A 14,656-nucleotide genomic window follows, 5' to 3' on the forward strand; every position below is an offset into this window, starting at 1 on the left:
TTCTTTTCTTCTTCTAATTGTCTCCTTTCTAATTTTAGCCACTTTGATTTTGTTTGTGCAAAAAAAAAAAAAAAAAAAGGTAGTAAGGATAGGGACTAGACCTCTTATTTTATTGGAATACTAAATTCTAAAGGGAGTAAAACTTCCTGTACCAGTGTAGATTAGCACCTTTTGTACAACTTAGAATCTTAATCAACAAAAGCTTTTGCAAAAAAAAATTCAATTTTATATAATCAGGATTGTTCATTTTATCTTCTATGATTCTCTTATTTTTTATTTTCATATTTTTGTTATAAACTTGGAAAATATAAACATTTAAATTTACCAAAGAACAGATAAAGAAAAGAGTATGAAACTGTGAACTTAAAACAAAGCTCAATAGCTAGCTGTTTCTTTGTCATTTGGGTTCACTTACAGCCAGGTTCTAAACATGTGTGTTTATGTTTGTGTAAATTTCTTTAGTATTTTTCCTGTTACATGTAAAAACAATTTTTAACATTTTATTTTAAAACTTTGAATTCCAAATTCCCTCTCTTCCACTTGCCCCAACTCTTCCCCTCAAGAAGGCAAGCAATTTTATATAGGCTATACAAGTATAGTCATAAAAACCATTTTCATAAGTCATGTTGTTTAAAAAAAAAAACAGATCAGGGGAAAAAAAAACTCAAAAAAAGTAAAATTTAAAAGAGTACATTTCGATCTCTATTCAGACACTATCAGTTCTTTCTTTAAGAATAGATGGCATTTTTCATCATAAGTCCTTTAGAGTTGTCTTGGATCATCGTATTTGCTGAAAATAGCTAGGTTGTTCACAGCTGATCATCTTACAATATTGCTATTACTTTGCACATGGTACATTTTACTTTGCATCAGCTTGTTAAATTTTTTCAGCTTTTTTCTGAGAGCATTAAACACAATAGTATGCCATTTGTGATACTCTCAATCCCTAGTTGGTCATCATTTGTTCTTTGACCCCAGAATTTATGATTAAAGTATTTAGACTCCATTCAATATTGAATTCTTTCTTCAAAGGCCTTTTCTTGGTTGTAACTTTTATTATGTTATGGTTAGTCAAGGATTAGCTAATATTTCTCCTTTTCTCTATTTGTTTGTGGTTTTAATGAATGCCCTAATTTGTGATAACTTCATAAAGGTGCCAACACAGATGAGAAATGCGAGAAATCGCTGAGGCCTGTGGTAGTTAGAAAAAACATAAAGCAGAATGAATTTTTGTCAATCCTTGATAGAAGAAAGAACTTCTGGGCACATGGCATTCATTGTTTTTAATATTGTAAAGAACCTGTAAAATTAAAGATCTCAATTACACTCACAATATGATTTATGCTTATGAATGCACATTTGATTTTTTTTTAAGCAAAAAAATCTATTTCTGTTGATCCTGTGGGTAGGTCTTGTTTGGTTTGTGTGATGTTTCATATCAGTTGGATTCATATTATGTTTTTACCTGTCACAGAGCCAATGCAGAATCTCCACCATCAGTAAACAAAGATGAAAGTAAAGAAAGTGATGAAGAAACCAGTAAAAACGTTAATGATCTTGGTCCAGCAGAAGAGAAGAAGAAGAAGAATTCTGGATTCAGGGACCGAAAGGTATTAGAAAAAAAAAAAATCTTCACTCTTAGAGTGTGCATTCTTTGTGGAGGTATCACTGTATCCTTTTTACTGTCCTGTATACTGTACTGCATATTAATTGAATGCTATGCCCAAAATGTCTGTTTTAAATATAAGTATTTCACGTGTTCCATTCTCCAACTTCCAAAATGATTATTTTATTTTTCTATGTACCTAGCATATTCCAAGAAAAAAAAATTGAAACAATGTGAAATACTTAACTTGTAGGTCAGAATTAATACCAAGGATGTTTCATATTTTCTTTTTCCATTGTGGTCTTGTACTTAATTTGACTTCAGAAACTTAATCTCTTGCTTAATGGAATTGTGACAATAAATGTCATGATGCTTATTACTTTGTTCTTTTGCTGTACTTATGATTTGCATTGTCAAGTTTTAATTATGACTAGACCCCCTTTAGCAAAACATAAATGGAGATCATGAAGCAGCCACTGACTAATAATTTTTATAATAGCTTGTTATTTTTCCAAATACATGCTAAGATAGTTTTCAACATTCACCTTTGCAAATCTTGCAGTCCAGATTTTTCTCTTTCCCTGCCCCCTCCCCTAGACAGTAAATAATACAATATTAGTTAAACATGTGCAATTCTTTTAAGTATATTTTCATATTTGTCATGCTGCACAAGAAAAATCAGATCAAAAGGGGAAAAAGTAAGAAAAAAGAAAACAATAAAAAAGGTGAAAATATTATGTTTCCATACTCAATCTTCATAGTTCTCTCTCTGAATATGTATAGCTCTTTCCATCACAAGTTTATTAGAATTGGCCTGAATACCTCATTGTTGAAGAAAGCCAAGTTCATCACCCTTGATCATTACATAATCTTCTTGTGCTGGGTACAATGTTTGCTTGTTTCTACCTACTTCACTTAGCGTCAGGTCATGTAAGTCTTTCCAGGCTTTTCTGAAATCAACCTGCTTGTCATTTTTTATAGAATAATAATATTCCATTATATTCATATACCATAGCTTATTCAGCCTTTCCCCAACTGAAGAACATCTACTCAATCTCTAGTTTCTTACCACTTCAAAAAGAGCTGTTGTAAACATTTTTGCAAATGTGGATTTTTCCCCCTTTTTTTGTGATCTCTTTGGGATACAGACCTAGTAGAGACACTGCTGGGTCAAAATGTATGCACAGTTTGATAGCCTTCTGAGCATAGTTCCAAATTGTTCTCCAGAATGGTTAGGTCAGTTCACAACTCCACCAGCAATGTATTTGTATCCCAGCTTTCCCACAGCTCCTTCAGTATTTATCATTATCTTTTTTCGTTATCTTCATCAGTCTGAGAAGTGTGAAGAGGTATTTCAGAGTTGCCTTAATTTTCATTTCTCTAATCATTAGATTTAGAGCATTTTTTTTCATATGACTAGAATTGGTTTTAATTTCTTCAAATGCTTTGATCATTTATCAATTGGGAAATGTCTTGTATTCTTATAAATTTTAGTCAGTTCTCTATAATAGCAGTTCTTAATGTTTGTACTCCATACTCATGTGTGAAGTTCTTTTGTCAAATCATCACCTACTTTTATCATTACATGCACTTTTATCACAGAAAAGTTTCACTTTTTGCATCTTGTTGATGGGCAATATTTTGGAGTTTATTGAATTTAGTGTCCAGGAGCTAGCAGTATAAAAAGCAAAATAATGACTTGTTTTCCCACTTCATTCCAACAATCAATTTTCTACTCTAACAAGTTCATATTGAAAAAGCTCCTGTTCTTCGTTTGTCCCACTTGTTTCAGTGCTTCAGGGTCAAATGTTTCTTTTTTTTTTCTCCTCAGATTTCTCTTTGGGAAATTTTAATTCTCTGCCAAGTTATTGCTACCCAAAATAACTGGTAATTTAGTTTAATTCATCAAGCATTAAATGCCTTCTGTGTGTAAGATGGCATGGCTGGAGCTGAAGATGCAGCAGCAGAAATGGATAGCCACAGAGATGTGAGGGCTCTGGCATTTTACATAGATGATGGACTTGAGGCCCAGAAAAGTCAGCTGAGTTGGCCAGGCTCTTATAGGCAATAAAAGGTAGAGCCAGGATTTTAATCCAGTTACTCCTACTCCAATTTTGGTATTCTTTTCCCAGCACCAAAAGACCATTGCCTTCAAGACACTTATGTCCTACTAAGAAAGGAGAGACAGTATGGGACTAAGGAAATGTAATTGGAATCTGGGTTAGGGGAAGTGTTAACAACTAGAAGAATACAAAAAAGGTTTGAACCCTTGAAAAGAGCTAGGGATACAGTGACAAGAATAAAGACATTTCTGGCATAAGGACATTTTATGCAAAGTCATATGAAGGGGGGAGATAAAGCATTCTATATGTAGAATAGCATGGAAGCCAATGCCCCCAAAACAGAGCACATGAGGGAAGGAATGTGAAACAAGTCTGGAGAAGTAACCTGGAGCCAAATTGGGAAAGACTTTTAATAACATAGAGAAGAGTTTCCACATTAACCTCAAGACAATAGGAAGCCACTGGAACATTTTGAGCAGAGAGTAACAGGGTATCAATTGGTAGCTCTGTGGAGAGTATTCTTTTTTTTTTTTTTTTAATTTAATAGCCTTTTATTTACAGGATATATACATGGGTAACTTTACAGCATTAACAATTGCCAAACCTCTTTCCAATTTTTCACCTCTTACCCCCCCACCCCCTCCCCTAGATGGCAGGATGACCAGTAGATGTTAAATATATTAAAATATAAATTAGATACACAATAAGTATACATGACCAAAACGTTATTTTGCTGTACAAAAAGAATCAGACTCTGAAATATTGTACAATTAGCTTGTGAAGGAAATCAAAAATGCAGGTGTGCATAAATATAGGGATTGGGAATTCAATGTAATGGTTTTTAGTCATCTCCCAGAGTTCTTTTTCTGGGTATAGCTAGTTCAGTTCATTACTGCTCCATTAGAAATGATTTGGTCATACTTACCTGGCAGGGATGATTCCATGATCACGAAGGTGGTTTCCCCAGGGAGGCTTATCCATTGCACTCCGGATGGGCTGACCCCTGCGATTTCCCCAAATGCGGGAAACTCTACTGCATAATTTGTGGTAGTGGGGGACTGCGTTCGCGCTCTCCCCTGGGGAAAAAAAAGAAAAGAAATGATTTGGTTGATCTCGTTGCTGAGGATGGCCTGATCCATCAGAACTGGTCATCATCTAGTATTGTTGTTGAAGTATATAATGATCTCCTGGTCCTGCTCATTTCACTCAGCATCAGTTCGTGTAAGTCTCTCCAGGCCTTTCTGAAATCATCCTGTTGGTCATTTCTTACAGAACAGTAATATTCCATAATATTCATATACCACAATTTATTCAGCCATTCTCCAACTGATGGACATCCATTCAGTTTCCAGTTTCTAGCCACTACAAAAAGGGCTGCCACAAACATTCGTGCACATACAGGTCCCTTTCCCTTCTTTATAATCTCTTTGGGATATAATCCCAGTAGTAACACTGCTGGATCAAAGGGTATGCACAGTTTGATAACTTTTTGAGCATAGTTCCAAACTACTCTCCAAAATGGTTGGATTCGTTCACAACTCCACCAACAATGAATCAATGTCCCAGTTTTCCCACCATCCCCTCCAACAATCATCATTATTTTTTCCTGTCATCTTAGCCAATCTGACAGGTGTGTAGTGGTATCTTAGAGTTGTCTTAATTTGCATTTCTCTGATTAATAATGACTTGGAGCATCTTTTCATATGACTAGAAATAGTTTCAATTTCTTCATCTGAGAATTGTCTGTTCATATCCTTTGACCATTTTTCAATTGGAGAATGGCTTGATTTTTTATAAATTAGAGTTAATTCTCTATATATTTTTGGAAATGAGGCCTTTATCAGAACCTTTGACTGTAAAAATATTTTCCCAGTTTATTGCTTCCCTTCTAATCTTGTTTGCATTAGTTTTGTTTGTACAAAAACTTTTCAGTTTGGTATAATTGAAATTTTCTATTTTGTGAACAGTAATGATCTCTAGTTCTGCTTTGGTCATAAAGACCTTCCCTTTCCACAGGTCTGAGAGGTAAACTATCCTATGTTCCTCTAATGTGGAGAGTATTCTGACAAGGGGAGAAAGATGGAAAGCAGGGAGATAACTTGGGAGACCATTGTAATTAACTAGAGACAACTTCAGCGTTACTTCTAGTGAATTTATAAGTTGTGTCGCAGGTTATATCCATTAGGAAACTTAGTTTTTTCAGCTTGAGCCCCAAAGTACAGGAAGCTATTTATTGTCCTGCAAAAGTTAATTTGTATCCATTAGTAGTTTTACTTGTTCTCCAGGGAGGGGAGATTTCCATTAAATGATAAGCTTAATCATGTTTCTTAATTCTCAAAATACTGTGGAGAAAACCTTTTGGACAAGCAGTATCTTTATAATGAGAATATCTTTATTTCCAACAAATGGATATTGTAACTGGGTGAGATCTCATGCTAATATGCTGTAGAGTTCACCAGCAGACAGTATGTAATGGTATAGTAAATATTTAGAAAGTCATAATAAAGTCAAAATTTTTCTAAAGTGGAAGAGAAAGCTTACATATTCTTTACGGTCTTTGTTGTATTTTCTCTCATCATAAGGACATACGAGAATCAAGTACAATTTGTTTAGTACTTTTAGAGACTTAGATTCAGTACTTAGTAGGTCTAATTGTAAAGGTATGTTGTTGGAGACACAGTTATTTCCATGACAGTTTAATTTCCAAGTCAATATTGATTAAATTCAGACTTACTAAGGTTTAGCTAGGTGATGTGAATTTTATTTTTTAAAATTATTTTCCAAACTATAATATGATTTTTAAAAACCTTGATTAACAGAAGAGTATTTCAAGGAGCTCTATAGTTTAATTGGTTATTTACATGATTTTATCAATCATAACCTTGCTTGAGAGGATAGTGATATTTTATATTTAGCTTAGAACATGACAGTATCTTATGTTCCTATCTGTATCATATGTTCCTATCTATCTTCCTATTTGTGGCAAGCTTTATTTTATTTTAAAAGTTTTATTGATGACTTTGATTTTTATATCAGTCATTTCTGTGAGTCTCAATTTCCTCAACTATAAAATGAAGGAATTGAACTAGGTGACCTCAACTGTCTCTTCCTCTAAATCTATGATTTCATGATCTCTCATTTCTTCTTTAAAAGTTTTTATTGAGCAATTAAATGTGGAATAAGGCAGGACCTCTTAAACTTTTTCTGATAATAAATCATAATTTTTCAACCTTTACATTCACTTACAAGATCCCACATGAGGTCAAAACCTACAGTTTAAGCAGCTGGGGAATAGGGAAACCAAAGTTAAGAAATTTTGTATTGGATTGCTTGCTATCTTGGGGAGGGGAAAAGAGGAAGAGAGGGAGAAAAATTTGGAACACAAAGTTTTGTAAAGGTGCTGTTGAAAACCATCTTTGCATGTTATTTGGAAAAATAAAATACTATTTAAAAAAAAGATTTTTTGATCCTGGCTTTCAGGTGGCCCAATAATTTTAAAATTATCTCTTCTTGATCCATTTTCCAAGTCGCTTGTTTTTTCAGTGAGATATTTCACATTGGTTTCTCTTTTTCTATTCTTTTAATTCATGAAGTCATTAACTCCATTTATTCAATTCCAATTTCTGAGGAATTAATTTTCTTCAATGAGCTTTTGAACATCTTCCCCCTTCTCCCTCCAATTTGGACAGTTCTGCTTTTTAAGGAGTTCTTTTCTTCAGTGAATTATTGTACCTCTTTTGCTATTAGGCCAATTTTGTTTTTTTAGGTGTCATTTTTTTCAGTGGTTTTTGTGCCTCTTTTACCAAGCTCTTTTTAAATTTTCTTAACATAATTTTCTTGTACCATGTTCATTTCTTTTCCCAGTTTTCCCAAACAACATCTGCACCCAGAGAGAGGACTGTGGAGACTGAGTGTGGATCACAATGTAGTATTTCACTCTTTTCGTTGTTGTTTGCTTGCTTTTTGTTTTCTTTCTCATTTTTTCCCTTTTTGATCTGACTTTTTTTGTGTGTAGCATGATAATTGTGAAAATATGTATAGAAGAATTGTATATGTTTAAAACATATTAGATTGCTTACTATCTGGGGGGCTAGGGGAAGGGAAGGAAAAAATTTAGAACACAAGCTTTTGCAAGGATGAATGCTGAAAATTATGCATATATTTTGAAAATAAAAAGCTTTAATAATAATTTTTTAAAAAATAAATAGGCTAGAAAGATGAACAAACAACAGACCAAAGAAAGATCAAAACACAGAAGTTAACATAGTCAAAGCGCCTATGTCCAAAGCCTCCAAGAAAAATATGAACTGGTCTCAGGTCATAGAATAGCTTAAATAGGATTTTGAAAAGCAAGTAGGAGAGGTAGAGAAAAATTGGATTAAGAAATAAGAATGATGCAAGAAAATCACACAAAAAAATGAGTTATTAGTCTGGTAAAGGAGACATAAAAAAGATACTGAAAAAAATAACACCTTAAAAAATAGACTAGGCCAAATGTTAAAACGGGTACAAAAAGCCAATGACGAGAAGAATGCCTTGAAAACAGAACTGACCAAAATTCAACTGAAAAAAAAAAAAACTTTAAAAAAGTAGAATTGGACACATGGAAAAGGAGGTACAAAAGCTCACTGAAGAAAATAATTTCTTAAAAATTATAGTTGAGGAAATGAAAGCTAATGACTATAAGAAACTGAGGAACAATAAAACAAAATCAAAAGATTGAAAAAATAGAAGATAGCATCTAATTGGGAAAACAGCTAACCTAGAAAATAGATCCAAGAGAAATAATTTAAACATTTGGGGATTTTCTTGGCAGAGATACTGGAGTGGTTTGCTGTTTCCTTCTCCAACTCATTTTACAGATGAGGGAAACTAAATCAGACAGGAGGAAGTAACTTGTTCAGAGTTATATAATATCTGAGACCAGATTTGAATTCTGGTCTTCTTGACTCCATCCCTAGTTTGCTGTGCTGCCTAGCTGCTCCCAAATAGAGGTCCTGTCATCTCTCAAATTCTTCTTGTCATTTCCTCTTAAAAAAAAATCTAGAGAGACTTAAACCTGCTATCCCTTTTATCACTTCACAGAACTCAATCAACTTTTTAGTTTTGAAGTTTTAAGAAATGATAGGCAGCCCTGTACTTTATAACTACTGCCACTTATGAAGAGTAGCTCCATGTAATGACTAGAATGTTGAACTTCATCTTAGGAAAATTTGATTTTGAGTCCTATCTCAGATACTTAGAACTTTGCCTTGCCTCATTTTCTTTATTTGTAAAGTAGAAATGATAATAGGATGAAAGGTTGTTATAAGGATTAAATGAAATAAAATTAAAAATGTTCTTTCCAAACTTTAAAATACTTTACAGACTTTAAAATGTATGTGTAAGCTATTACTATTCAAGATATGCTAGTTTCTGAAGACAGGTCTCAACTTTACCTGTTTAATTCAAGAAAACATATGCTACATCTTTATTTAAACAGAATAGCATTTATTGACAGGCTTCATGAATGTACTAAAAGCTTTTAATTATATACAAAACCTCCTTAGCCAAACAATAGCATGACCATTAGCTCATTTGGTTTATAAACAGATATTGATATTCAAGCAAACCGAGTATTTTTAAAAACTGAAATGTACAACTATTTATCTAAACTATGTTGTTAAATTTTTTAAATCGATGCCTAGGTATTAATTTGAGTAAAACTGATACTAACATATAGCAACAAAAATTGGAAGAGGAACCTTGTTTGAAAAAAGTAGTCCTTAAGAGGAAAATCAAATTGTTAGTCTTCAAAATGAAAAGGGAGAACTTTTCATTAAGGAAAGTTAAAAAGTTAAGGAAGTTAGGAAAGTTAAGGAAGAGGAAATTAGAGCAATAATTAGGAGTTACTTTGCCCAACTTTATGCCAGTAAATTTGATAACCTGAGTGAAATGGAGGAATACCTACAAAAATATAGATTGCCCAGCTTAACAGAGGAGGAAGTAAAAAAATACTTACTTAAATAGTCCCATTTTAGAAAAAGAAATAGAACAAACTATTAATCAACTCCCTAAGAAAAAAATCCCCAGGACCAGATGGATTTACATATGAATTCTGCCGGACATTTAAAGAACAATTAATTCTAATACTATATAAACTATTTGGAAAAAATAGGGAATGAAGGACTCCTACCAAATTCTTTTTATGACACAGATATGGTATTGATACCTAAACCAGCTAGGACAAAAACAGAAAAAGAAAATTATAGACCAATCTTTCTAATAAATATTGATGCAAAAATTTTAAATAAAATATTAGCAAAGAAATTACAGAAAATCATCCCCGAGATAATACACCATGACCAAGTAGGATTTATACCATGAATGCAGGACTGGTTCAATATTAAGGAAACTATTATCATAATTGACTATATCAATAATCAAATTAACAAAAAACATTCAATAGATGCTGAAAAAGCATTTGATAAAATCCAATACCCATTCTTATTAAAAACACTAGAGAGTATAGGAATAAATGGACTTTTCCTTGAAATAGTTAGTAGTATCTATTTAAAACCATCAGTAAACATCCTCTATAATGAGGATAAACTGGAACTATTCCCATTAAGATCAGGAATGTAACAAGATTGCCCACTATCACCATTACTATTCAATATTGTACTAGAAATGCTAGCTTTGGCAATCAAAGATGAAAAGGAGATTAAAGGCATTAGAGCAGATAAAGAGGAAACCAGATTATCATGCTTTGCAGATGATACAATGGTATGCTTAGTCAACCCCAGAGAATCACCTAAAAAGCTATTAGAAATAATCCACAACTTTAGCAAAGTTGCAGGATACAAAATAAATTGTCATAAATCATCGTTTTTATACATCACTAACAAAATCCAATAGCAAGTAATACAAAGAGAAATTCCATTTAAAATAACTGTTGATAGTATAAAATATTTGGGAATTTCTGCCAAGGGAAAGTCAGGAACTATATAAGTAAAACTACAAAACACTTTCCATACAAAGTCAGATCTAAACAATTGGGAAAACATCAAATGCTCTTGGATAGGTTGAGCGAATATAATAAAGATATCAATACTACCTAAACGAATCTATTTTATTTAGTTCTATACCAATCAAACTCCCAAAAAACTATTTTACTGACCTAGAAAAAATAACAGCAAAATTCATCTGGAAGACCAAAAGGTCAGGAATTTCAAGGGAACTAATGAAAAAAAAAATCAAATGAAGATGGCCTAGCTGTACCAGATCTAAAATTATATTATTAAGCAGCAGTCAACAAAACCATTTGGTACTGGCTAAAAAATAGACTAGTTGATCAGTGAAATAGGTTAGGTTTGCAGGACAAAATAATTAGTGACTATAGCAATCTAGTCTGACAAACCCAAAAACCCTAGCTTTGGGGATAAGAATTCACTATTTGACCAAAAACTGCTGGGAAAATTGGAAACTAGTATGGCAGAAACTAGGTATTGATCCACCCTTGACACCATATACCAAGATAAGGTCAAAATGGGTTCATGATCTAGACATAAAGAATGGTATTATAAATAAATTAGAAGAACATAGCATAGTTTACCTCTCAGACCTGTGGAGGAGGAAGGAATTTGTGACCAAAGACGAACTAGAGATCATTATTGATCACAAAATAGATAATTTTGATTGTATTAAGTTAAAAATGTTTTATACAAACAAAACTAATGCAGACAAGATTAGAAGGGAAACAATAAACTTGGAAAAATTTTTATATTCAAAAGTTCTGATAAAGACCTCATTTCCAAAATAGATAGAGAAGTTATTCAAATTTATAAGAAATCAAGCCATTCTCCAATTGATAAATGATCAAAGGATATGAACAGATAATTTTCAGATGAATTGAAACTATTTCTAGTTTCAATGGATATGAAAAGATATGAAAAGATGCTCCAAATAACTATTGATGAGAGAAATGCAAATTATGACAACTCTGAGATACCACTACACACCTCTCAGATTGGCTAAGATGACAGGAAAAGATAATAATGTTGCAGAGGATGTGGGGAAAACTGGGACACTGATACATTGTTGGTGAAATTGTGAATGGATCCACCTATTCTGGAGAACAATTTGGAACTATGCTCAAAAAGTTATCAAACTGTGCATACCCTTTGATCCAGCAGTGTTTCTACTGGGCTTATATCCCAAAGAGATCTTTAAGGAGGGAAAGGGACCTGTATGTGCAACAATGTTTGTGGCAGCCCTCTTTGTAGTGTCCAGAAACTGGAAATTGAATGAATGCCCATCATTTGGAGAATGGCTGACTAAATTGTGGTATATGAATGTATGGAATATTATTGTTCTATAAGAAATGACCAGCAGGATGATTTCAGAGAGACTTGGAGAGACTTACTTACATGAACTAATGATGAGTGAAAAAGAGCGGGACCAGGAGATCAGTATACAAGACTATATGATGATCATTTCTGATGGACGTGGCTCTCTTCAGCAAGGAGATGTTTCAAATTAGTTCCAATTGTCCAGTAATAAAAAGAGCCATCTACACCCAGAGAGAGAGAGGACTATGGAAACTGAGTATGGACCACAACATAGCATTTCACTCTGTTATTGTTTGCAAAAATATTTGTGGCAGCCCTTTTTGTAATGGCTAGAAGCTGGAAACTGAATGGATGCCCATCAATTGGAAAATGGTTGAATAAGTTATGATACGTGAATGTTATGGAACATTATTGTTCTGTAAGAAATGAGCAGCAGGATGATTTCAGAAAGGCCTGGAGAGACTTACATGAACTAATGCTGAGTGAAATGAGCAGGACCAGGAAATCATTATATATGGCAAGAACAAGACTATGCGACAATCAATTCTGATGCAATGAGATGATTCAAACCAATTCCAATTATACAGTGATGAATAAAGCCATCTACATCCAGAGAGAGGACTATGGGATATGAGTGTGGACCACAACATAGCATTTTCACTCTGTTATTGTTTGCTTGCATTTTTGTTTGCTTGCATTTTTGTTTTCCTTCTCAGGTTTTTTTTTCTTTTTAGATCTGATTTTTCTTGTGCAGCAAGATAACTGTATAAATAGATATGCATGTATTGAATATAACATATTTTAACATATTTAACATGTATTGGACTATCTTCCATCTAGGGGAGGGAGTAAGCAGAAGGAGGGGAAAATTTGGAACAGAAAGTTTTGCAAGGATCAAAATTGAAAAATTACCCATGCATATGCTTTGTCAATTAAAAACTATAATAATAAAAAAAGAAAGAAAATAGTAGTCCTTAAGTTGTTTCACTTCTGGGGCTACTGTGAGGATCAAATTAGATGTAAAGATCCTTATATAAAATTGAGTTGCTATTTTAATGCTTATGATTCTCAAATTTATTTCTTAGGTAATGGAATATGAGAACAGGATTCGAGCCTACTCTACTCCTGACAAAATTTTCCGATATTTTGCTACCTTAAAAATAATAAATGAGCCTGGTGAAGCTGAAGTGTTTATGACTCCACAAGATTTTGTGAGATCCATAACCCCCAATGAAAAGCAGCCAGAACGTAAGTAATAGATCACAGTGGGGAGGCTTGCCAGGCTACTGGCTTTGAAACTGTTTTTTCTCTATGTTGAATAAATAATATTCTTTAACATCTTTCTCCTTCCAGCTAAGAATCTTAGCATTTATTTCAACAATAGCCTTATCATTCCTCTGGGGGGGAAAAAAAGGACTTTAGATCTAAGACCATGCCTATATCATCATTTTGAATGAAACTTTCAATGAAAGGAGCATTCACAAAAACTGTGGTAACTTACTCTTGTATTTGAGGCCTCCAGAAGAACTTCTTTCATTAACTAAACTAAATTTTTGTGCTTTAGTGTGAAGAATATTTCCTGTATTGGCAATGGGGAAAAAAAAAAAAAAAAGCTGTTTCTTAACTGTTTAAAATTGATCCTTATCATTAAAACTGCCAAAGGAACTGAGCCACATGGTGGTTACTTACTGTTTTTGTTTTTTTTTTTAACCTAATACCAGCCAAAAAATTAATATAAAAGTTGAGTACAGGGATGATTCAGGAACTTTCTTCTACCACTTTATGCTTTTTTGGGCCCTTTGTTCCCCCCGCTCTGACTTCACTTCCTGTCTTATCTTTCTTTTTACCCGGTAGTTAATTAGTTCATCATTACTCTGTTCTTTATCCTCAAATACCTCTCATATGTGGTGTTCTCTTCTTTTTTATAATATATGATGGTTCTCTGTGGGAGCAGGTTTCTTGGGGAGGTTTCTGGAGGCAGCCTTAGTATCAGTTCAGAGTATTAATCACCTCAAATGCAGCCAGCTGATAAAATCCAAACGTTTCTCCTTCCAAGTCTTGTCTCTTTCATTGGGCCTGGATAGCTTTCTTAGAGGCATCTCTCCTTCCTTGGTTCCAAGAGCTCTTGCAGCTTGTCTTTTAGCTCTTCCAGCTTCTGCCTCTACTTCAACTCCAACTCATGGCTTCTCAATCTCCAACTGATGCTCCCCTCTCAATCTTTTCAGCTGAACTCTCCTGACTGAGCTCAGCTGTTTTTATGCTCTTTTAGAGGTGTAAACTCAAAGGTTGACTCCTCCTGAGAGTGGGATTATGGGAGGTATGAATTTGGATATCTCATACTAAAACCTGAAATCTCCCAAATGTGTGAACTCTCAAAGGTATTAACTTAAGCATTGTTTCTATCAATACTAGTGACTTAACACCTTGTAAGGATTTGCTCTAATGTGTGAACCAATAAGTATTGTATCAATTCCATTGAGTTATCACCTTGTTTCAAGTTCTGGCTCATAACACTCATACCCATATTGTTGCCATACTTCTCCCTTGCCAAGTCTTTGCTTGGACTATTCCCCCATGTGCTTCATCTGCACCTACCCACATGTTGCTGAATGCACCTGGGGCAAGTGACACAGCTGTGCCACAGGTAAATGTGTATC

At 33.7% G+C, this 14,656-nt stretch overlaps 1 protein-coding gene and 1 non-coding gene across 5 annotated transcripts in view; both read left to right on the forward strand.

The window, feature by feature from the left end:
- MICU1 (mitochondrial calcium uptake 1) overlaps positions 1-14,656 on the forward strand; it is a 214,712-nt gene that overhangs the window by 53,846 nt on the left and 146,210 nt on the right. For all 4 annotated transcript variants that reach the window (XM_031956529.1, XM_031956531.1, XM_031956532.1 and 1 more), the window contains exons 3-4: positions 1,475-1,610; positions 13,085-13,247. In XM_031956529.1, the coding sequence (XP_031812389.1) occupies positions 1,475-1,610; positions 13,085-13,247 (299 nt within the window). The remainder of the gene's footprint in view (positions 1-1,474; positions 1,611-13,084; positions 13,248-14,656) is intronic.
- LOC116422054 lies at positions 4,587-4,748 on the forward strand. The gene has a single exon (XR_004232648.1). It is a non-coding gene; the product is annotated as a U1 spliceosomal RNA (small nuclear RNA).

This window comes from Sarcophilus harrisii, chromosome 2, assembly GCF_902635505.1.
Source record: "Sarcophilus harrisii chromosome 2, mSarHar1.11, whole genome shotgun sequence".
NCBI classification, from domain to species: domain Eukaryota; kingdom Metazoa; phylum Chordata; class Mammalia; order Dasyuromorphia; family Dasyuridae; genus Sarcophilus; species Sarcophilus harrisii.